This window comes from Dermacentor silvarum, chromosome 10 (assembly GCF_013339745.2).
Source record: "Dermacentor silvarum isolate Dsil-2018 chromosome 10, BIME_Dsil_1.4, whole genome shotgun sequence".
NCBI lineage: Eukaryota > Metazoa > Arthropoda > Arachnida > Ixodida > Ixodidae > Dermacentor > Dermacentor silvarum.
This window is the reverse complement of record NC_051163.1, coordinates 5708157-5733108: the sequence shown is the minus strand read 5'-3', so window position 1 is coordinate 5733108 and position 24952 is coordinate 5708157. Positions and strand designations below refer to the sequence as shown.

Here is a 24952-nt window from a genome sequence, read left to right as displayed (position 1 = left end):
CTAATTTCTGATTTAGGTCGTAAATGTCTTATTAAAAATTGGCAAAATCGCGAATTTTCAGAAAACGAAACTATCAAGTTTACAACTCTAACTCAGCAATGAAAAATTCTATCACAATTCTGTGAATTGCACCTAATAGCACATCTTAAGCAGACAAAATTTATATATTAAACATGAATTTTAAAAAAAACGTAATATGGAAATGCAGCCTTTGCATAACCCTTGCACACAACATAACAAATTCACGTAAGATATAAACTGACATATCGAATTTGTCCGCTTTGAATGATTAATGGATTCCGTTTACACAACCACGACATCTGTTCTTGATGCAGAGCTATTAATTTATAAACTTCGTGCTTCTATTTTTCGAAATTTTGAATTTTTGAAATTTCTTTTAACAAACTTCAGGCCCTAAATGGAGATTCTGCTTCCAACAGTCACTAAAATTTAGCTTTCTCTCTCAAATGCAACAAATTTCATTAAAATCGGTCCCGGGGTTATCTCAGAAAAGTATTTCTGCGTTTTATATGCATTTAAATAGGCCGCGTCGGAGTTGGGCCCGAGCTAAAGCTTCCTCTTAAGCCGGTACTTAGAAACTGCCATTGAACAGACAGCCCATCAACCTGAACCTTAAGCTTCGCAGCTCGACTTTCGTTTTACACTGCGAACTTCAAGGACATAGCCATGTGCACGATGTTTGACTGCATCCATGTACGACGTATATATAATGTACAGATATCGCAGATCTTAAAAATTCACAGGGTCTTTTCAGTTTTTCCTAAGACAAATTGAAGGCGAAAGCCCACGTGCCGATGCAATAAAGACGGACACATGACGTGCACAGCCTCCTTATTTCGCTTAGTCTACTTCGCTTAGTCATCCCCGTTAATTCGCTTAGTCTACTTCGCTTTGTGATCCCTGTTAATTCGCTGAGTCATCATCTTAATTCGCTTACTCATCCTCTTAAATCACTTAGTCATCAATCTTTATTACATTGCCTTTAACTGGCGTGAGTCATCTACTTAATTCACTTCGTCATCAATCTTTATCATCCATCTTCCTTGCTTACAGGGGTATGAGTGCTTACGGGGGTATGAGCCACTGATGATGATAGTTTTTGCACATTTCATGTCGTCGACGCGTTTTCGCTCAAGGACTTTGAAGGTCGACCGAACGATGAGACATTAAGGATTTCGCCTTAATAACCCGGAGGAAGCGTGGACCGTCACGACGGTTAGTGCCGTGTCGCGGAACGCAGCTACAAGATCAGCGGGGGCGGGAGCATACGCTCGTCGGTCGGTCGGATGGGAAATAATCGTCTGAAAGTAGGATGCCGCTTTGCAGCTGTTGCTTTATGCATGATCAGTTTTCAGTGGCCGTGTCGCACGCAGGTGGAGCCGATGTCTCGCAAAGGGCGTCCAGCGGCTGCCCCTTCGCCGCCCAGCAGCACGGTCACTCTCGCCGAGCTACGAGGGCGGCGGTGCAGCACGCAGAGGTGGCACGGCTCTTCGAAGAAACCACCAGGCAGCTGCTGAGCAGGTCAGTTCAAGCGCCGCGTACCACAGCAGACTGACAAGCAGCGTAGTGGCGGCTAAATAAACACCACTGAGGACCTTATCTCTGCGCCGGTCTGTGAGCAATAGAGCTATGGCTCAAAAGTAATGGCGTCATGTATGAGCATAGGTTTGAGAACATAGCTTGGCAGCATAGCTGGAGAAGATACGTTCGACAATAAAGACACGTACTATATCAAGTCTCCTAAATTATTTACGTCTATAAAAGAGAGCAATTACGACTGAAATGACAGGTTCAATCATTGATTACTTAGCCAATTTCAATGAAAGCTCGGCTACAGTAAACAGAACTATATGTAAAAACAAGGTCGTTTCTTTGTTGCATTGCTTTGTACCGTGAGTACGCATAATGTCAGACTCACAGTTGCCCTGGTTTAATAACTCTTCAAAACTACTACGAAAAACGAAAAAAGAAGGTTCGGGTTAGTTGGCGTGGAGACACAAGTAGAGGACGATGTGTACCGCACACTTTCCTTCTGCTTGTGTCTGTACCTTGTTATTACATGAATCTTTAGCTGCCAATTAGTTCCACTCTACGTCATTCAGAAAGAATGGTCTATTTCATCACGCAAAACATTAAAGTAGTGATGACGGCCGGTGTGCTTACTACCGTACAAGTCAGCTGTTAAGTTAGGTACAACAGACGTTCTTCAACGTCACGTTACCAATGCCTCCAGCGCGCGCGCGCACGCGCACACGCAGACACACATATGCACATGCACGCACACACGCACGCACGCTTAAATTCTGGGATATATTTAACGGCATCGTCACTAACTCCATCCAGTACACTCATATAGATGACACCTCTGTGTCTCCCAACCAGTGTTGCGCTGTACCTCACTTAAAGAAGAAAGAAAGAGCACGAGGCCCAGAAGTGCAAATCTAACCGTACCTGGTTAGAGCATTGCAACTATTGATTCTTGAGTAGGTTAGCTTTGGTATACCCATTAGTAACGTGAAACCGTCACGTCCCCCGGGTCAGGATTCAATAACTCCAAAAATAATAAGATGTACCGACGTGCATTCATCTATGATCCTATTCAAGCTTTTCACGTAGTTAATAAGGTGCTCACGCTATTCAATACTCCGTTGTTTCCAATACCTTGGCATTCACATCACCACTAACCTTTAATGTTAGGTTAGAACGAGGCGCTGCTTGAACACATTAATAAAGAACGCCGATCGTGCTTTTGACTTTTTGCTGCGAAATTTGAATCTGTTCCACGTAAACTTAATGTAAAACACTCGCTCGTTTAAAGTTTGAATTCGCCTCATTCATTTGGAACCATTCTGACATTCACAAATTCATGCTATCGAAAGTGTTGAAAATCGCACTGTCCGTTTTATTATGTGTAACTATTCCTGATTTTCCAGCATCCCACCCCAAAAACATATGCATTAAATCGTCTTAACTTTCAGTCACATCGTTATTGCGCTGGGTTATGCCTTTTCATAAAATTTGACATTTTAACAACACCTTTATAGACCAGCTCCTAAATCATCCTAACTATACGAAATATAGCTATAGTTCTGACGTTTATCGGAATACTGAACTCTCTGTTCCTCAGTCGCAGCGGTGAGGAGGCCCGGCAAGACGCCAGTTCTCTGGCTGGCGCAAGTGTTTCTGGAACAGCGCTGGCAGATGCCTGCCCGCAACCAAACCTGGCATGCAATGCCAACAAGAAGTACCGCGAAGCTGACGGCAGTTGCAACAACCTTCAGAACCCGGGATGGGGACGGGCGGGCTCTTGCATGACACGCCTGCTGACGCCCGCCTACAGCGACGGTACGCGTTACACGACCAAGCATATCCTCAAGTATATCAATTGACAGCGCCACTCATTTCTTGCATCGCACAACCTCAACAAACTCTTGTTGAAAGCGCTTTATTCAAAATGCGTAGCTCTGGCGCAGGCATCATGTCCATAATCGCCATGGTTCGTCGCGGTCTCGGGTTCAAATCGTGGGTGAAGGCAAACATTTGTTTTTAGATGCGAAACAGCTTATGGTCGGGGCTATGTCACTCCCTCCCTCCCTCCCTTCGTCCCTCCATCCATCCATCCACCGTGCGGCGTCCACACCCCTACTACGCATGCGCATCCTCCTCCCCCTCCTCTCATCTCCTCTCCTCCTTCCTCCCCCTCCTCTTCTCTCCTCTCCTTGTCTCCTCTCCTCTCGGCCTTCCTCCTCTCCTCTCCGACGCTTCTCTGCTCTCCGGATTGCGCAACGAATGGCAACACCTGCGGCTCCGCGCGCGATAATGCGAAGCAGCTTAGGTTAGAGGCGCGACGGTAGGCGCCCCAGAGGCACCGGCAACAGTCACCAACGCCGCGCGCGTTCGGTGCAAACGCGGGCAAAGCGCCGACGACGTCGACAACAGTTCTACGCGTTGCTGGTGCTGCTGCATGTCCAAGTGTATACAGCTGATAAAACTACCTTGAGTTGACCCCATGGCTGCTTCGCATACTACTCAGGGTTCCCCTACGGGAAGATGGTGTAATTTTTTTTAGCAACCAGGAAGCAAGGCAATGATGATGATGATGATGATGATGATGATGATGATCCCTGCGACAGAGCTACGAAATCTACATGAAGCGCAGCATAACTGTGAAGATCTTGCAGTGCAAGAAACTTTTTTTTTTTTTGTAGAATCGCGCTTCATCACAATAGCTGTTGTAAGATCTTAAGTCGTCGACGCGCAGGCTAGCCATCACTGTTCATGTTGGTAATTAAAGCTGTCCTTTCGCCGTTCATTTGTTCTCTTGAACAAATAAAGAGACAAAAATGGCTACGTGATGATTACGTCGCAGGCCGCGCTTTTAAGCAAACGAATGGATAGGCCATCTTCACAATGACGGTTCTGGGTTTTTTATTTGAACACAGAGCCACCGCCAGCACTGGCTTTCGTGTGTGCGCTTACAAGTGCTCCTCCAAATTCTTACGCTAGAATGTCTGGATTATGCATAAACTATCTGTTCAAAATGTCCTTCCCTGTCGATAGACTGCATGCCGGCTTTCTTGTACTATATGTTCCTTTAAACTTCGGCATTTTTTCTGGGTTTCCACAGTGGAAGGCTCAAATGTTTTTTTAGAATGTTTTTAATGGGTTAATACTTGTTCTTTTTACAAGTTTTCTTTTTCTTTCTTACGTGTGGGTCTACCGCGCTGTCTTTTCCAAGTCGGGCTTTTCTATTTATGCAATGATTTTTGCAAAGGTGCAGATACACATGTAATTGTTATTTTATGCAATGAATCATTTCTACAGATTGCTTGTACAATGTTTCGCACAATATTCATTGTGAATAAATGGTCGATTATGTATGCCTAATCTGGCTCGGTATAGGTAGCGCGCGGATAAAAGCGGCAAAAGAATAACGCTGACGAAATCATTAATTGGGCGAGCTAGTGACTCTCTTCCATTGAGAGCTTGCTATCATTATCAACTCATCACCTAGGAGATAAATGGACGGCACAGGAAGAAAGCAAGGTGTCTGTATTTTCCCTAATTCCTATGGTCGACCTTTGGTTACGCCTGTCTGTACTTTGGTCCTCGACGTTCGTCCGCTACCTACACCGAATCATGCGTTGTCCAAAGCATTGTGATTTGCATCCGTCTTCGCATGTGTTCTGCTTGCAGGCGTAGGTAAACCGCGAGTGGCTGCAGACGGAAGTGCGCTGCCCAACGCGCGCAAGATATCCTACACTGTTCACCCCGACGTCAATAACCCGGCCACTGACATCACGCACATGGTGATGCAGTTCGGACAGTTCATTGACCACGACTTGGCCCTGGCACCACAAGAACCGGATCCCCAGGAAATCGTAAACCTCGGAAGTAAGTGGACCAGCGTCTTTTGAGACCGAACCCCTCTCCATCTCCATAGAAGCTAATAAGCCTGACGCACTAGTTCTGTAGCCACACGTACAACAAGCTATGATTTCCGAATGCAAGCGATACTTTAGTGGACCAGGAAGCGGATACCTTCAAAACATCTTTCAATCTACGTATGCCCCTACTTTGGCAATGATGGAACACTGATTTCAACTGTTAACATGCAAAAGAAAGTACAAATATGTAACTTTCACAGTTGATATTGAACATTAAAAACAACTGGCGGAGCAGATTTTGTAAAATATAAGTGGCACGTAGTTTTGTGTATACCTGAGTACAATATGGAGAAGTAGCACTTAAGAAATATATCAGCGTTTGTACCGCGTGCACCTTCCAACTTTCTGAATATATGCACCACCTTCATTTCGAACGTAGTTTATAGCGCTTTTTAACTATGATGACTGTAAACGGAAAGGTGAATTATTTTATAATATACTTATGGATCTTAATCGTTTTGTAGGCTTGTCTCACGAATACGTCTGAACCTACGCAGTTGTCAGTTGCTAAACTTACCATGAATGCTCCAGCGCCGAGGTATAACATTACTGTTCATTTCAGGAAAGCTTGCCGCAATCCTGTGCAGGGAGAGAGGGAGCGGGTTTGCACTGAAGGTTTATCAGAGAGCCTGTTCTTAGTGAACAACAGTAAACAGCATACGATAAAGGTAACTCCACGAAAGCAACTACACCACGTGTTTAAGAACCCGCCAAACCACTTCATTAAATATATATATTTTGCCCCACTGCCAACCAACACTACAAAGCTGTTCTGATTTAAGATGGCTGCAAACAGTACGCCATTGCTCCTATATGTCATCGATGAACCAGCTTCTTCAACGTTTTAGCTGTAGTTACGTGAAACACCCTGTAGATATGGATCTAACCTTAATCCCAGACGCAGTGCAGAGCTGTAACTTTTGTCTAGCAACCAAGTGTGTCAACAAATAAACGGCCTGTAACTGCCTGCTCAGAAAATACACCCAATGCTTTCCATCGCAGATCCCAGCAATGTGATCGACTGCTGCTCCCCCTCCACGATTAACATGGCCGAGTGCTTTTCCATCGCCATCCCAGCCGACGACCCGTTCTTCGCCGCCTTCGGGAAGACGTGCATGAACATGCCCCGCTCAGCGCCTTGCACCCGCTGCACACTGGGTACTGATGGTGAAATACGGCCTTATCCTTTATTGCAGCCTGCGTCAATTTAATATCTGTAATCCAATATATGCACGTTTTAAACATTCTACAGCACAAAAAAGTCTCATCAAACCAATCCAATGGAGGATCGAAACTTGAGAATTTTCTGGGGGACTCCCACACAAACGAAAATGAGGAATCCGGCGGCTCGAGACTATAAATATAAAATACAAGAAACACAGCTTTATATTCGATGAAATTAAAACTGTAAAGACGCCCGTTTTTACATTTTTCTTTGATTTGATTTTTTTTTGCAAAGGATAGCTATTTATCCTAATACGAGGAATGGGAAGAACTTGGAAGGAAGATGCGGTGTAAGATCCCCTGGCGCCAAAAGCGACTCCAGCTTCTAGGACGCCCACAGGTCCACTCCTCGTAGATGAGCACCATGCACTTCCTGGCGGAGTTGCCTTATTCGCGCCATTTTGTGCGCCTAGGTCATGTTTTCGACCACGGGTTGCGTGCAGTCAGGGTAGGCGCGGCTTCTTCGTGGACCTTCTATGCTGCGTGTTGCTGGCCGCCAACCAGCGCAGGTAACGGCGGCCTTTTGGCGGTGCGCCATTTTCAGCCTCAAAATTACTACATTTCGCGGAAAGTACTGCCAAGCAAATTCAGCCCCGTGGTGGCGTGTACTCTTTCAAAGGTTGACACCAGCCTAAAGCAGGGCGTCATTAAGCATGTGTCATAGTTGGAAGGCCGTGCAGCGACGCGAATGTGTTTGCCCGTTTGCTTCTCGTTGGAAGCGTCTGACCTGATCGGCGTCCCAGAAATCGGGCTTGGAGTTGGCCCAGATGATGCAGAATGTGAGATGAAGGGGTTGAAAATGTGATATTACAACGCCTCGTGGGTTTCCGTGAATGCCACTGCTGGGCGGCTGCATTCGCTCGTTCAGTTATCATCACTTGCCGCCTTACGTAACAGCTTCGTCCGGTGTACGGTGAAATACGCGTGGAACTTGCAAGGCCAATATGCGTCTTAGGTGACATTGATGGTAATATCCTTTAAATGATAACTAGAATGGCGGAGTTAACATTTTATGTGTTTTTCTTTTAACCGAAATGCAAATTTCACTGTAGAAAAAGAAAACGCTGTCAATTTATAATTGTGGGCACCGGGTATCACGTTTAACATGTTTGCGCAATTGTTGATATTTAAAAAAAACTTAGCCCTTGTTTATAACGACTTGTAGCAACCACATGCAACGATAATTTCGTACCGTATGCGCTACGAGTATTGTCTGCAGTATCTTATTTTGGCGCATCTTGACCAACTTTATTTGATGTTCTTTGGTCACAAATTCAAATAATTCTCACTCACCTGTTTATAGGCCACACAACCGCTAGATTTATATGTGCTACTACACCCCCGTTTGCTCACGCCGATTTTCATACGCTATAAATACGGAGGAAAAATCTGCGTAGAGATTGAATTCCTGCAATATGGCACGTAACAACTGGCGTTTCTCGCAGGATACCGGGAACAGCAAGATATTCTTACCTCGTACATCGACACCTCACAAATCTACGGCAGCAGTCAGAATGACACAATGCGGCTGCGACTTCTTCAGGGAGGTTCGTATTGCATAACAACGCTCATCTAAAGATACCTGCATTCAGTGCAAAAAAAAGAAAAAAGATCGCAGCTCAGAGTGCATTTGCCATACAAGCAATCCAGCAGCTAAACGTTTTGCAGTAACCTGCTTTAATAACTATACATCAAAACTCATGTCCAGTGAGGTGGGCAGACATCATAATATTACCTACTTGACATTTCCATATCAAGGTATATAGTTGATATAAAAGTATTCGAATGCTATAAATGCAGGTGGTATTTTATTTTATTATAACCTTAATGGGTACGTCTGCAGCGACATCAGCTACAATGAAAAATGCTTGTAGATGACAGTGACGCATCACCTTCCAATCGGCCCACACTGAAGCTCCAACACACACGGAACGTATTTCCAGAGCATTTTCAACCCGCTGTAGGCTCGTCTATTTCGCGCCCCCTGATGTCCACGCAATATGTGTCTGGGCACGTATGCAGTTCTACGAGGTTACGGCGTCAACGAGGCTAAATGAGTTTATCTCTTACAGCTTAGTCATCGCGCCACATCAGATAGACGCGGCGGCAACCTGCTTCAATTACGTCAGAAATACGTACATGTTTAAGTTTACTGAACTTTAGTCACTGCACATACAGGGTGTTTTAGTTAACTTGGGCCAAACATTTAAAATATGCAAATGCTACGTAGCTAGACAGGACCAAGGGAATGGTGTTTGCCGTCGCTTGGAGATACTCAGACTATTTTTTGCATGCCGCCTAATAACATAATTACTCTTCATTAATCAATCAACTTCTAAATTTTTTTATTTAGATGAAAAGTGTAAATGAGAAAGTTGTAGAGCAACATGAGAAAGTACCCATACAGCTTTCTGTTGCTCAGTACTTGCTACGTAAAAGTGTTTTTCTGAGTGTGAAAGAAGCCCGCGAATACACGCAAAGTGTCTTGAGCGACCAGTCGCGCGGCAACTTTGCGTGTATTCGCGGGCTTCTTTCAACGTTAAAGAACCCCAGGTGGTCAAAATTTCCGGAGTCCCCCACTACGGCGTGCCTCATAATCAGATCGTGGTTTTGGCACGTAAAACCCCATACTTTTTTTCTATGCACCGCGCATGTCAGTTCGAAGTGGCCAGACCTGGGAGGGAGGGAGGGGGGGGGGGAGGGATTTTCTGTAGGAGTCCACCTCATGGACCGTCCACTTCGGCTGTCGCCATTGGCTCCCGCTTCACGAGCGCGAAGGTGCCAGCCAGTCTCCTTCGCGCTCGTGAAGCGAGAGCCAATGGCGACAGCCGAAGTGGACGGTCCAGGAGGTGAACTCTTGCAGAATACACCCCCCACCCCCCTCTGGTGAGGGGCCCTTTAAGGCCGGACGCTCGCCGGAAGTTTCGATTCATGGGGCATATATGAATTTCGCTTTAATAATCTGCCTTGTTGACTCAGGACATGAACGCGCAGGAACGCGCCAATTGCTGGCCACTTTCTCGGCGCGGTTGTACAAATAGGACACGACGACTGGACGTTAATGTGTTCATGCTCGGGCGACATGTTCGTGCGTTCCGCAGGACTTAATCTCTTTGACAAGGTTGTTGTGTCTTAGTTGCGCATTTTTTCTCACCGCCTCGAGAAAGTGGTCAGCAATTGGCGCGTTCCTGTGCTGTTTGCCGCACCGGACAAGCTAACACGTATGTGCCGAGCCGTGAATGAGCGACAGGGCGAAAGTGACGCATGTGCGAAAAAACACTCCTTTCTTCTGAACCGGGTGTTTATAAAAATTCCCCTGTCCTGTGGAAAAGGGTTATGTGGGTCATAGGGGGGTGTGTTAATGACAGGCTGACTGAGGCATTATTCATGCTGTGCCAAGTTTTCGGCTCTCCCTATAGACATGCACCAATATATAACCTTTTCTGTAGCCACGTGACTTGCTGTCATTTATTTCATAGGTTAATATAGCTGAGGACCAGTGTTCTACGCACCTTTCCTGGCGTCCTTTTGTCTCCGCGCTTCCTCCCCATTTTTCTTACGTGCTAGAACATGTCTCTATTGAACAAAGGGCATCCCTACGGGCGTCCCTATGGTCCGAAGAGTATGCAGATATCCAGGTATTACAATACAATACGTGTCAGATCGTCCACGTTAGGCTGAAACATTTTTTTAGCCTTCCACAACCGGTGCAGTTCCCGACAATGGTCTGCCTAGAATTTAACAGCACCGCGTGCTCCTTTACTATAAGGTGTTGGAGGGAAGCCAATGAGGAGTGTGGAGACCACATGCGACACTCAAAGAAACGGACAGACGGGCGCTGACGCTTGCATTACCTCGCAGGTCTGCTTAAGTATCAACAAACCACACAAGCCGGCACGCTTCTTCCCCGAAGTTTTTATCCCAACATAGACAGGTGCAGCGACCCAACGAGGAACCGGTACTGCTTCCGAGCTGGTGACTGTCCACTTTTATTCTTACTTGATTTCTATTCCATTCTCGTTATTTAACAGCACGCTACTTTTCCAAGTTATATTTGTAGAGGGAGCGAAGACCCGTCCATTATGCGGGTTGTGTGTGGATGAGGGCTCTGAGTAAGTGAAGACGGGAGCGAGCGTGTGAAACAACGCGATAAACGAGGAAGGGTTGAGTCAACGTGGAGCACTTTGAAGGCGATGTAAGAGTCACAGCGAATCGAGTTCGTAGCAGGCCAGATAAATTGCATTCACGTGCGTAACGCACGTGATTCTTATGGCGATGTTTAGTTATGAAATAAGGAACTACTTTTCAGGACAGCAGCAATGATTCTATAAAGTTCGCTGCTCGTGCCAAGCCACTGCAGTAAAAAATACCTCTAAAAGTAATGATGAAATGCTTATTTTGATCTGATTTATTCTGAAACGATCACATTAAAAAATATAGCAGCGTGCTGTGTATTCAGGTTTTACATTTAGTCCCAACCAAAGCCGGCCAGCCGAGCTTTTTTTACAGTTACAGCGTTGAGTCGTTTTTAACAGTGCAGCTGTTTAAACCGGGGGTAGTGTGTCTGCTTAATCCAAAAATGTGAGCCGATCCTGGCGGTAGTGCAGAAAGGGTCCAAGCGCAATGGCAATTACCCCTGTGAACTATATAGCGAAGCTGAGCCTGGCTAAGTCTAGCTAAGTATGGTTGGGACTACTTAAGCTTAGTCAGTCATCGATAACCAATCGATAGCCAATCAATAGCTAATCCGGAAAATATTGGGGATCACTTGGTAGTGCTTAGCCTAGCCCAAAAGCCAGGACTAGCTAGGTCTCTTTAGCATTGCGCCTCCAGTGCAAGCTACGCAAATTGTTTTTCCGTAGTTTTTACTCTGACCTAATGGCGCTTTCGTCTCTCGAGGGGACGAGAGGGTGAACGAGCACCCTGGCCTGACCTCCGTCCATACCATCTGGCTTCGGCATCACAACTTGCTGGCGCGGTACATTGGCCAGTACGTGAACGCGAACGACGAGACGCTCTTCCAATTGGTCAAGTGAGTATCGGTAACTCTTGCTTCAGTGTGAGCCCTTCTTAATTGAAATGAAACATGCAATCGCGAACTAAGATACTAAAATACCGCATTTTATATATAATTTAGGAACTAGTGCTTGTTTATGTTCCTTCCTTGCCAGGTAGGCTTGCGTCGAACACTGGACTACTAGCTATCCTTTTTTTACCCAGCTAAAACCATATCACAGCAACATCTATCAGACGGTTCAATAGGGTGTTTTCACGACGGATGGAATGATTGAATGTGATAGGCATTATACGTGATTCCGGAACATACGCCCGTACAGCCGAGCTCCTGCAGGAGGGAACAACTTTCGAAGGATCATAAGCACTATCTTTCGAGAGAGGCTACCGGGAAAAAAAAAACACGTGTACCCTGTGGCTTATAGAAGAACATTGCCAGAAACTTACTTAAACGCGTGACCTGACAGTCCGATGCGTATGGCAGTCCGGCAGCAGCTATGACGCACTAATTGTTACCATCTTGCCTTGTCAGATGCAAACGGCGAAAAGGCTATCGCCACGTCAGGCAAACTAACCGCAGACAAAAAAAAAAAAAAAGAACAAGAAATTTAGGGCATCTTCGAATGGTCGCCTCAATCCCCCGAATCGGAGTCGAGCAGATCCGGCGTCTGAGGCAGATGACGCAAGCCAAACATGCGACTCGCTCTCAGATAAGGAAATGGTAGAGGCGAAACCACGTGACTACAGCAAGCGTCCGATTTCACCTAGCCGAAGCTCCGGTGGGACGAGCGTTCGCTGAGACGCCAGCATGGAGTGGAGTAGGTTACGGTGGACCGTCGCCAACAGTGGCGACGCTGAGTTGTGATGGCGCGGCGGAAACGCTCTGAATCTCGGCGACTGCTCCGTCGACAGGGCTCGAAGCACTTCAGAGCGCTCCACAGGGAAGGAGAGCGATCGAAAAGAACCAGCCGAACGCAAGGTGCGCGCGCGCTCGTTCGACCGGTCGACAGTGTCGGAACGGAACGAAAAACGAAAACGAAAAACGAAAAAAAACGATATCTTTGACCGGAACGAAAACGTAACCGGAACGTTATTTATTATTTCGTTCCGGAGCAAAAACGAAATATTTTTTATCGTTGTTCGGTTCACGGGAAAACTTTGCGATCCGGAACAACCGAGGTCATGCAACGTGAGCAATAATGCATAACTCAGGGTTCAACGGCTGCTCGCAGCTCGGGCAGGTATTTCAAAGGAAAGATCAGCACAGAAAACGTGTAGAAGTGTATTCCTGGCAAGTATTTGGTCCTGTTCGAGCAGCCAACTACGCAGCAGTTGTTTCCGGACGCCACTGAAGGCTTACACAATCGTAAAACTGCGATAGAAAAACGCAACAATCACAGAAACTACAGTCGTCGCCTAGACGCTCACAGGAACACCAAAGAACACCCATACAAGCCCGAGCCCACCCCACTTGCGCCTATGGTTTCGTTTTCTGCTGGTGCAACGTTTCCTAACCGAGGCTTACAGCTAGTTCCGATGGGACGCGACAGAACAAACCGCGCTCGACGGCATTTCAAGTATGACAGTGTCTCAAACAGATCGATATGTCAGATTGATAACTGCCAGCACGTTGTGTCGGGCGACCACGGTGGAAACCTGGAGCGGCATTTGCAGCGGCGCCACAAAGAAGTGTACGACATCATTTTGGCCGACAAAGCCAGCTCTACAAAGCGTGTTGTGTCGGACGAGGTGGAGGGCTGTCCGGCGGCAAAGCTCAGGCAAGTGGATATGCAGAGCATGTTTCAACCCACATCCTCAAAGTGTGTTTTGCTGGAAATAACAGAAGACAGCATTATGATAGTTACGTTGAGCTAGTCACGAGAAATGGTCGGCCATTTCGGCTAATTGATGACTCCGGCTTTCGCAAAATAATTGATCCTGTCTTAAAAGCGCTCAGTGCTAAGCGAGCCATCACTGCAGAGACTGTTAAGGACAAGGTCCAGGAACAAGCAAAATGCAAGAGAAGAAATTTCGCAGAGGCTGAGAAAACGGATGTTTTCTTTGAAAATCGACTGCGTGTCGCGACTTGACAGGGCTCTGCTTGGCAGCAACGTACAGTATGCCGAAAATGCAAAGCTGATTCTTCAACCACTGGCCATGAAGGAGCTTTTCGATAGACACTGCTGAGCATCTCACATCACAGGTGAAAAGCACTCTGTCACGCTACGACCTGAGTGTCGCCCAAGTGTACAATGTCACAACTGACAACGGTGCAAATATGCTAAAGGCTGCTCGTCTTCTCGGTGAAACGGACCATGAAACCGACGCTTCTAGTTCAGACGAGGAAGCCGATAGTGGCTACCCGGAATTTGAACATTGCAGCTCTCTGCTAGACAATGCAGAAGATGCGGAGAGCCGTGGTCTTGATGGGGCAGAGTTCAAGTTAGGCGTCAGGTGTGCTGCACACACTCTGCAACTGGCTGTTAGTGACGCTTTGAAGGACTCGGGTTCCAACACTCTCGTTGGACAATGTCGTGCACTTGCGAAGAAACTCCGCGCACAAAGTGCAATGGGTTGCAAGTGCAAAGGAAGCTAGGGCTAAGGAAGCCTATTATTGATTGCCCGACACGTTGGATGTCGACGTTGGTCATGTTGACCAGGTTTGTCGAATTGAAGCACTTTGCTAACGACATTCTCTCCCACAACGAGACCGCCAGTTGGACTGAGAGCATATGGGCAAAAGTAGAAATGCTCATAGAATCCCTTCAGCCGGCACAAAAAGCCACGAAAATGCTTCAGGCCGAACAATCGACAATCGGAGATTTCTACGGTGCATGGTTGACGTGTACCACGAAGACAGCAACGATATCATCGCCACTGGCACAGGCCCTCGTCCAGTCAATGACGAAACGAGAGGGAAATCTCTGCAGTACGGATATCTTTTGTGCTGCACTGTACATAGACCACCGCTATCGCCTTCTTCTGACGCCTGATCAAAAATATCGAGCGAGAATGCATCTGTGAAAAACCTGGAAGCGTATTACAGGCCTTCAGCAGAACCAGTGTAGCAGCTGCATTCCAGAGAGCACCGCTGCACCAACTTCAGAGGAACCAGAAGATGCCCTTGAGGCGTTTCTGAAAACGAAGGAAGCTGAGGCTGGCGCCCAATCGCATTTGACAAGTGAGCCAGGATCAACGGACATCGCCCTCTTACTGGAAATGCTGAACAAGGAGCCGCGCCTTCCAAGAAGCACGAATGTGTTGAAAATTTGGGACGAGCGCCAAGAGCGGCAACCGGAGCTGTACATGTTAGCACAAGTGGCCCTTGGTGTGCCAGCCACACAAGTCAGCGTTGAGAGGGCATTTTCGGCACTCAAGTTAGTTTTGTCAGAGCAGCGGTCTGGCTTATCGGCGAGTACACTTGATGACCTGCTGCTTCTGAAATCGTGTGCCCCCCCTTGATGAAAATTCGGGATTCAAACTTGAGGGAAAATAAATAGCAAGTTTTTGTTGTGTCCTTGCTTCGAAACGTTTTGCGATTTCCCTCATAGTCATATCGTGGCTTTGGGACGTAAAACCCGAACAATTATTATTGCATTTTTATGTATTAGTTCAGTATTTTTTGCTGTTTTGAAAAGATACTTTTAATATTAAGTATCTTGCTCGTTTTTCGTATTGAAAAAAAAAAAACGTTATGAACCGTTACGGAACGTTCTTTTTTTTTTTTTGTTCCGGAACGAAAACGAAACGGAACTTTTTTCTGTGGAACGAAACAAAAACCGGAACGAAAAACATTTCGTTCCGACACCCTGCCGGTCGATGACGTCGCTGCTCGCGAAAGCGGTCTATATAGTGGCGGAACAAGCTGAAGCGGTTGGCCTAGCTTGTTCTCCAACCAAATCTGAACACCTAGTTCTCCATCCCCCCAAATGTCGCACAGACATGAGACCCACACCGAAAATTGAAATCCTCCTCGACAACCACCTCATCCCAGAAGTAGACCAGGTGCGGATTCTGGGACTCATAATCCAAAACAACGGTAAGAACACGTCCACCATAAAGAAGCTCACCAACACGGTGCATCGAACCATGCGCTTGATCAGACGCATCGCCAATCGGCACAGAGGCATGCGAGAACATGACCTCCGCAGGCTGGTCCAGGCGTTCGTCATCAGTCGGGTGGTGTACTCCCTTCCCTACCTCTACCTCACGAAGACCGAGGAAGAAAAAATTAACGTCTTAATCAGGCAAGCATACAAGACAGCACTCAACCTACCACGACATACGTCCAATGCACGCTTACTGCTCATGGGAGTGCACAATACACTGGACGAACTCGTGGAAGCTCACAAGACGGTACAGGTTGAACGCCTCTCTTCCACCGGCACAGGCCGGTACATTCTCACAACCTTGGGGCTCAACCGCACGACATCAGTACGCCATACGTATCCCAGCCCCAGAGAAGTGCAGGATCTTCTCACGATTCATCCGCTCCCTAAAAATGTACACCCGGTCCATCACCAAGCTCGGAGAGAGTCCCGAGCAGAAGCCCTACACAAGCACCATCTACACAACACCGGAGCGGTATATGTAGATGCCGCCCAATACACTCAACACAGAGCCTTCGCGCTAAGCGTCGTCTCTAACATGCTAACTCCAATAGCAGCAGGAACAACGCAAGCTCACGCCTCATTGGAGGCACAAGAAGCTGCCATCGCCTTCGTCGCTACCTCCTCCACAACTGCCACATTAATCTTTAGTGATTCGAAAACAGCGATTCGGAACTTCTCGAAGGGCAGGCTAGTACATGAGCCAGCCCTCCGAATTCTCAATTCTTCGAGGTCCCCTCCTAGACCAATTGAACTCCTCTGGGTACGCACGCGGGCAACCCTGGGAACGAAGCGGCCCATCCTCGAGCGCACGTCAACCGGGCAGGGCCAGCTACAGACCCAGATAGCGCGCAAGACCGCCTGGTCACATACAATGAAATTACCCTACACTATCGGGAGCAGCGCCTCCAATATCCTCATAAGTCGCTGACCAAATTCGAACAAGTGACGACCTGGAGGCAGCTCCAATCCCGCACCCCAGCTCACTTAGCTCTCATAGCTATTCACCGGAATGCACCCTATGCGGTGCCCCCAGAGCAGACTTTCATCATATTCTATATACATTCGCTCTGATCTCCAACCACCATCCGACTGGCAATTAACAGACCTAGAGAGATGGGAGATTGCGGTGTCCAGCTCCGACCCGGCTGCGCAAAAGCAGCTGGTGGGCTGGCCTTTGAGAGTCGCCGAGGGTCACGAGCTCACGGCCACCGTACGAGATCTAGAGCCAACCCATTCGTAGTTTGTATATAAGGCTCAAATATTAAATAAATGTTTTCCACCACCACCACCTAGAGCGCTCTGAAATGACCAGCCCCGCGAAGCCATTAGTGAATTCGCATCTAACCCAGGTACCAAGCGTAGCAATCGGAGATTTTACCTCAACTCTAACGAAACGGCCGACTTGTGATAGTTTCTGTACTTGTGACATGAAACACTTCCTGCAAAGCGTTCAGCTTTCTGCTACATAATTTTTTTTAATATTTCGGCGCTTGTAACAACCAATTATTGCGAGCTTTACCTACGTTCTACTCTAACTTTTAATCTGTAACGTATTAAACACAAACAGCCACTGCATGTTGTGTTAGAAAAGCGAGCGCTTAGCCGCGTCGCCACTGATTACCATGGAAGTGAGCTACTGTGCGCGTATTCTCGATCACATTTGCACAGAACTCCATCTGTACAGCATTACCTACATTAAAGTAGGCGAAGCAGCATGGAATAGAATTGTGTATACTCCACTGACATGGCCAAAAATACTTTTATAGGTATGAACCACGTCGTCTTATACGACACCGTAACACGCGCTACCAACTTTAAAGTTTTTATTAGTGGTCTGCGTAGCGGTATGATTAAATCAGTCTCCCGAATAAGCGTCAAGAAAGAATTGCTTTGTGCGACAAATGAAACGGCACGACAAGGGTCACTCGCAAACGAAAACTGAAGGCGACTAAAAGAGCGGTCAGCTGAGTTACCTGTACGCAAAAAGTTGCGCTTCTCTGATTTCGTTAGTTAACAATTATCTTAATTTGTTGATTGCGGCTTCAATTTGGACCTCTTCCTTATTGTGAAATGCTACAACACGAACGAATTTTCCCTAATCACTTAGCGGATCGGTAGCGAAGAGTAATTGCGGCATTGCTCTATTTGCGATAAGCACACGCTGTCACAGTATCGATCGCGTCGAGCTAGGGCTACCTTTTGGAATGCGTTTTTCTTGCTGTGCATCAACGCTATGCAAGCAGATGCGGCACTTGTCACAGCACACTGATGTGCGCCAAAGCAGAAGGGTTTGGGTGCGAGCTAGTTGGTACGGATCATTAATATTTAAAACAGCGCAAAAAATACGGACAAGAGAGAACACAAGACTGTGCTCTCTCTTGTCCGTGTTCTTTGGCGCTGTTTTAAATATGAACGCCGAAGCAGACGCGCTACACCACAACGCATAATCACTGGGGAAACATGTATGCATGTTAAGCGTGTTCATTCCCGACGTATCCTGACGTGAAACATGGAAAAACCAAACCAGTAACGCCGGACGTACTTGCATAAATACACTGCCGGATCTGTCTAACAGCTGCATGTAAGGAAACTTGGAGGGAGACGGCGGACGTACTTGTAGCCATGGCCTTTTTATTTTAATTTTTTATTTTTTTAGCTGCATGAAATTTTATAAATCATCTGTGGCCGATAGCACAATTCTAACCCTTGAACTAAGTTATTCGGTGAGGCAGACATTACTTCTACGAGCACTCAAATGCGTAATTGACTAATTCACGAAATTTCCCTAATTTCTTACTCATTAATTTACAGTACTTTTGCAATTCACAAATTGTTGCTAGGGAAATTGCAAGGCATATTGACTCGGAACGACTTCTGAGGATGGTACCGTTTTAAGGATGTGCGCGGTCAGAATTGCGGTAAAAATGCAGTGCTGCACCTTTTTTTAAAGAAAATGCCGTTTTATGCATTGCAGCACAAAAGTAACTTGAATGCTAATGCACTTCGTCGCACACTTTGAAAACTAACATCTCGAAACTGGTGCCATCCTGAGAATTCGTTCCAAGTGGATACCCCTTGCGAACTCGCCGGCTATAATTCGTAGAGTGCAATATATGCTGTAAAATTAATTAATTAGAAAGTTCATTAGAACAATTATGTCACTTATTCAATTAAGCATGTTGATTGGTCGTAGAAGTAATGACCGCCTCATCGAGTAATTTAGTTGAAGAGTTACAATTATGCTATCTGCCAAAGGCGATTTTTAAAAATTTGGTGCAGTTAGAAAAACACCTGTTATAGCAAAATGGACGGTTCTATAGGGCACAAAGTGGGCAACTATACATACCATAAAAAGACTAAGTTCATTTTTATAAAGGTTGCCAACAGAAAGGGTCCACACTGACTGGTGGGATTGTACACCCCAAAGCAGTATAACGACCTATGAAGGGTGTCGAAGTCGGAGGCTCCGAATTAATTTTGAATATATTGCCTAAATCTAAGTTGGCGAGCATTCTCAAATTTCGCCTCGATTGCATCATCCTCGAAGAGCACATGTCACCTTGTGACCAGCAGCAGAATTCGATGCCAGTGACCCACTGTGGTAGTTCTACCCGAAACTAAGAGCAGTGCCTGTTTTACTTACTGATCTTTCCTTGTGCCTGATTTTTTTTCCTTTCCTTTGCATTAGAAAAAATGTCATATATCACATGTAGTCATCAGGCCATAAAGCTTCTAGGTATTTAGAGACGCAGCCCAGAGGAGAAAGAGAGATGTAATTACGCTGAAGTGGATGTTATGGGCCGTCACCGTGACGAAGATGTGTCGCGTGGTTGCTAAATCTGCTTCGGCAGTTGTTATATTCCAACTTTTGATCCCGTGGTCGTAATCGAGTGATTTCATGGCATAGTTGGAATGTTCCAAACATTTTTTACTGCAGGCGTATTGTGGAGTCGCAGTTCCAGCACATCGTCTACAGCGAGTGGCTGCCAGTGATAATAGGGCCGGATGCCATGAGCTACTATCAGTTGGTGCCCAAAACGTCCGGATTCACAACCTACGATCCCAGCGTGGACGCCACAATGATCAACGAATTCGCCGCTGCGGCGTTTCGTCTAGGTCACACACTCATCAACGGAAGTTTCCTGCTGTGAGCCACCCTCAATAATTTCAACGAATCCGTCTCTTAATTAGTAATTATCGCCTTGAAAACTGCCCATTTCAAGATATGAAAGCTTACTGAACCTTGTGGCTACTGTAACAGTATCGAGAGAGCTCACGTTCTATAGACATCAATGTGCGCGACCAATTCAAGACAACAATATTACCGGCGAAGATATTGGATGATAAGGACTGATAACATGGATGTGAGAACACAAAGTGCTAAAAAATAATAATCTATAATCAAGAAAGATTAATTGCCAAATTCTGGCACACCACAATCGCGGACTGCCTTCTATACATTTATTCCAAAACCATTTAAAACATAGATACACCATAATCAGAAATGCGTGGTTTACTGTATCACGTTTTTAAGATAGATTTTACGAAAGAGGTTTCCGAGAGATTACTCAATGCAATTCAGTCAGAAAATGAATTATGGTGGCATGCCGCACTTTATTTCCTCCTCGTCTGATTGCGCTGTATCTACTATCGTGTATTTTCCTGCCACAAATAGGAAATTTAGCGACGCTATATAGACATAGATTTGAGGGGAAGTGAAATTTGGATTAAGAATGATGTTTACCTTCGCACAGGGACACGGTCAACGGGCTCTTCACGTTTGATCTCCAAGACAATTACTTCTTCCCGTTCAACTTTTACAACGGCGACCTCGACGACGTCCTCCTCGGGCTTATTAAGCAACGTGCTCAGACATTTGAAAAGTAAGGCCGCCTAGCAAGGCAAGAACGTCTGAACCATTCCCATTCACTCTTGTGCTGGTTTCTCACCACAAGGCCAGACATAAAGGAGTATTGACACTACCTTTAATTCGATTAGCATTCTTAGCCTACTTCTGCCACTTTGTGTCTATATCTATCGAGCTCCTTTACGCCGCTATTCAAGTGAAAAAATCCTGTGTCTCTCCGGTGCTGGGCAGATTCGAACCCGCGTCACGAAAATTCCTCAAGCACAGCAGCCCGACACTTTAGAGCTGCGCTATGCATGAATGACCGCGGGTAGTCAGGGATTAATTCTCAGCGTCATCTCGCGCCGGCGGTGGTCTCGGAGACTGCACAAACGGAGGGGAACTTCGCGGGGGCGCCACTAGAGGGCTTAGCGCGTCCAGGGGGAAGCGCGCGAGAGAAATCCTCTCCTCTTTTTGGCTGCGAAGAAAAGAGTTGAACCGGGCACCGACGTCAACATGATATAGATATATGCTTCCGTAAGTAAATGCATGCTAATCTATTCCTTACGGCGCACACATATTAGCGAGAAACCGGAACAGGCAGGACATCAATTCGGCGAAGTAGCATCTTCATTCGAGCTTTCCGCGCCCGAGCATCTCGATCGGTTACGCCATTATTCCTCGGGCTGAACGACAGATAGCAAGTTCGCAGCACAATTTAAGCCTGCAATCGAAAATCTGCTTTTGCAGTGAATAGAATTTGAGTACTTCGAAATGCGACAAATGTGCTTCAGATTGGTGTGGCTGTTGAGAGCACGTGCGCTTGAATAGAGAAGGTCCGCGTAGAAGCCGCCTCCTAATTATCGTTTGGAGGCTGACACATTCGTGGCGCTCCACTGGCAGGTTTGTGACGACTGGCGTGACTCGACACCTGTACCGGCTTCGCAACGAGAGCTTCGGACTCGACCTGATAGCCATCAACATCCAGAGGGCCCGGGAGCACGGGATCAGGCCCTACGTGGATTATGTCAAGTTTTGCGGCAACATAGACATCACTTCTTTCGACCAGCTGAAACAGTACATCGACAACAACGTAGTCGAATTGTACAAGCAACTTTACAAGTAAGCCTCACTTCGTAAAGTCTGCAGTGTCCCAGTTATCTTCTGTCTGCGTGTATGACCTCCGTTATCTTTCGTCGTCCTAATCAGGCCCGGTTTTGTGAACACCGCAAGAAGCGGTTCATTGACAACGCCGATGCTGCACAGCCTTCCACTTCTCTAACTAACCGCGCGAGCGTCGACAGGCCGGCATATTCCCAGATAAACACTTCTGTTCTATCGGCGTTCACGGAACATGATGTTTTAAACATTGCATGTATTCTATAGAAATCTAGGTTTACCCAAACAACATTACAAATACATGCCATGCATAATCAAAGTCCCATCCAGATCACGTTGCTGTGACGTTGTAAGGATATCGCAACTGGACATATGTGACAACTGGACATATCGCACACATGTGACCTCTAATAGACGCTCACTTTACAGAGGTCTACAGAACATCTAGTGGATATTTTTCAGTTCACGCTAGCGAGCTATACTTGCAGGTGCCACAGCAGTTGTACTATGAAAGAATAAATCAATACAATGTTCGCAGCAGACGCTCTGTGGCAGAACGCCCCCAGACCCAGATCAAATATATCGCGTGCACACACACGCCCGCGACGAGGAAACGCAGCGTATACTCATCTCCTGAACGGGAGCGTCTGGCCATTTAAGTTAACGAAAGCTTTAAAAGTAAATTGTCCATACGGAGTCCGTAACGGTGAAGGGGCAGTTGTTTCTCGTCACTGGGTGGTCCCTGTGACGCATGTATCCCATAAGGTTTGCCGCTTCGCAGTGCGTCTTCTGCTGCACCGTCAGCGACGGGATAGCGTACGTGCCACATAGGCACGCTCTGCGTATGCGCCGCCAATCCATGAACATGAACCTAAGTACAACCTGCAAATTAATATTTTACAATAAAACGAAGTCGCAGTAACAATGTGTCATTACGTATTGGTCTGCGGTCGCTATAAAGCGGCATTTATACCTAACCACTCACCCCCTGCTTCGCACCGGGTGGCTTTACTCTCCGTGGCAAGAACCCTCCGTGTCATGCAAGCAAGGTGGTGAAGCATAGGGGAACAACTACTACTGCAGAATTTTATGGCGGAAATGGCATCATAATGCAAATGTAGAGGGGGGGGGGGATTCACCGACGATTACGATACTCCCTAATGCGAAATTTGAACGCACCCGCTTACATGTTTTCATTTCGCGATATATTTGCTGGCACGGGCTATATGTCTCGTGCGATGAAAACGGAGGGAAGAGTGGCACGACTTCCTCGCTAATCGGGAAATCGCAAGAGGCAGCGCGTGGGTGACGCGTGGGCGCGATTCACAGCAGCCACCGCAGACAGACCTCCGCTATGCAGAGCTTTGTTTCCATATATGGTATCGGTGGCGTCATCTCGCAGTCACCGTCAGCGCAGAGCCCGTCTTGCGTGGCACTACGCTTTTCTTCTCACGCGTTCGCCATACCCTCCGCTCTCCTCGCTATCGCCGTCGTTCATCCGCGCTCCACGTTCAGTCTTTCATCATTCGCGGTGCTCGTTCGATCGGTTACGACAATCGCCGCAGGAACGGGCGCCTAAGAGCTGTGCCCTAAAATAATCTATTGAACATGCGATTTGAACGACGGACCTCCATGTCACGAGCGCAGCGCTGTGACCGCTATGGCACGAAAGACAAATAGGGAGAAGGCTTATTCTGGAGTATTTATCTGCTGTCGCGTAAAGTGTAGCCCGGCTAGGGACAAACGGAGTAAAACGCGACCTCATCCGTGGTACTGTAGTACCTAAGGAGAGGCGAACGTCCCCAGATGTCTCTCTCGCAACTCACGCATGTGCACGGCGCTCGGGCAAATATTCTCAGTTTTCTCGCTCGCGATAGCTCTGTTCTCTGTAGAAGTGTGGCCTTGAAAATCTTGAAACTCGTGGTGCTATTATGGATATTGCCGAATTCTGCCATCTTGTCGGCTCTGATTTCGCCACAGGGCGGCTACGACCTCTCCGATTGGCTCAAAACACGCCAACATGGCGGAATTTACAGTGTTAAGAACAGCACTCAGGTTTGATTGCTTTTCACCTAGCTAGCTATTTTTGGTCACCGTTAGCCACAAAAAGCTTGGCTTGTCTATTTCTTGGCTCCTTTTGTCTAATGTTCAAGTCTGTATGATTTGCTATTTTCTTTACCTTTCTTCTAGCAACATTTCTCTTGCATAAATTATCGAGTTATGTACAATAGCATGCACTAAGCTACACGCCATATCGCAATTTGATACAAACGACATCAGTCGATCTCGCCTCTCAAAGCTTCTTTGAGTATCGCTGAGCGTTGGTTCCTTTGTTAGCCGCTTAGTTAAAGCTTGGCTAATTTCTTACCTTCTCGCACATCTTCCATTGTATAGCTAGTTTCTTGCTACTTCGGAAAATTCGTTGCTACTTTCAGAGTTCAGGAACATCGAGATGGGGACGAAATGCAGAAAACACCCGTGTACTTAGGTTTCGGTGCACGTTAAGAACCCAGGTGGTCCAAAGTAATCCATAGTCCCCCACTACGGCGTGCCTCATAATCAGATGGTCGTTTTGGCATGTAAAACCCCATAATTTATTTAATTTTTTTATTAGTTCGCAGTTAAAAAATTATGGAGTTTTACGTGCCAAAACCAGTTGTGATTATGAGGCACGCCGTAGTGGGGGACTCCGGAAACTTGGACCACCTGGGGTTCTTTAACGTGCACCTAAATCTAAGTACACGGGTGTTTTCGCATTTCGCCCCCATCGAAATGCGGCCGCCGTGGCCGGGATTCGATCCCGCGACCTCGTGCTCAGCAGCCCAACACCATAGCCACTGAGCAACCGCGGCGGGTATAGTTCGCAGTTGCGGCCCCATTAAAACGGCTGGCAAACCGTACAGTCGGCCTGCGGTAACAGAGACGAGCGAGATCGCCGGAAAACTTTAACACCATGGATAAACACAACAGATACACGATCTGGCAGTGGAATTGCAGGGGTTACGCTAAGAAAAGATGTCATTTACAGCAATACCTGATTAACAAAGAAAGTCCAGACATCATAATATTACAAGAAACTAACGGGAAGGGAAAATTATCGGGCTACAAGTCCTACAGTGGCGCCGCGGGGGAGAAATCGGCCGTTACCACGCTGGTCAGACGAAATCTCA

General features: G+C 46.7%; 1 protein-coding gene across 4 annotated transcripts in view; it reads left to right on the top strand.

The window, feature by feature from the left end:
* The window catches only part of LOC119431043 (chorion peroxidase), a 109445-nt gene that overhangs the window by 77114 nt on the left and 7379 nt on the right, over positions 1-24952 (top strand). For all 4 annotated transcript variants that reach the window (XM_049657251.1, XM_049657252.1, XM_049657250.1 and 1 more), the window contains exons 3-12: positions 1395-1542; positions 3149-3366; positions 5218-5415; positions 6471-6626; positions 8138-8239; positions 10554-10667; positions 11592-11724; positions 19755-19964; positions 20572-20700; positions 21567-21785. In XM_049657251.1, coding sequence (XP_049513208.1) covers positions 1395-1542; positions 3149-3366; positions 5218-5415; positions 6471-6626; positions 8138-8239; positions 10554-10667; positions 11592-11724; positions 19755-19964; positions 20572-20700; positions 21567-21785 — 1627 coding nt within the window. The remainder of the gene's footprint in view (positions 1-1394; positions 1543-3148; positions 3367-5217; positions 5416-6470; positions 6627-8137; positions 8240-10553; positions 10668-11591; positions 11725-19754; positions 19965-20571; positions 20701-21566; positions 21786-24952) is intronic.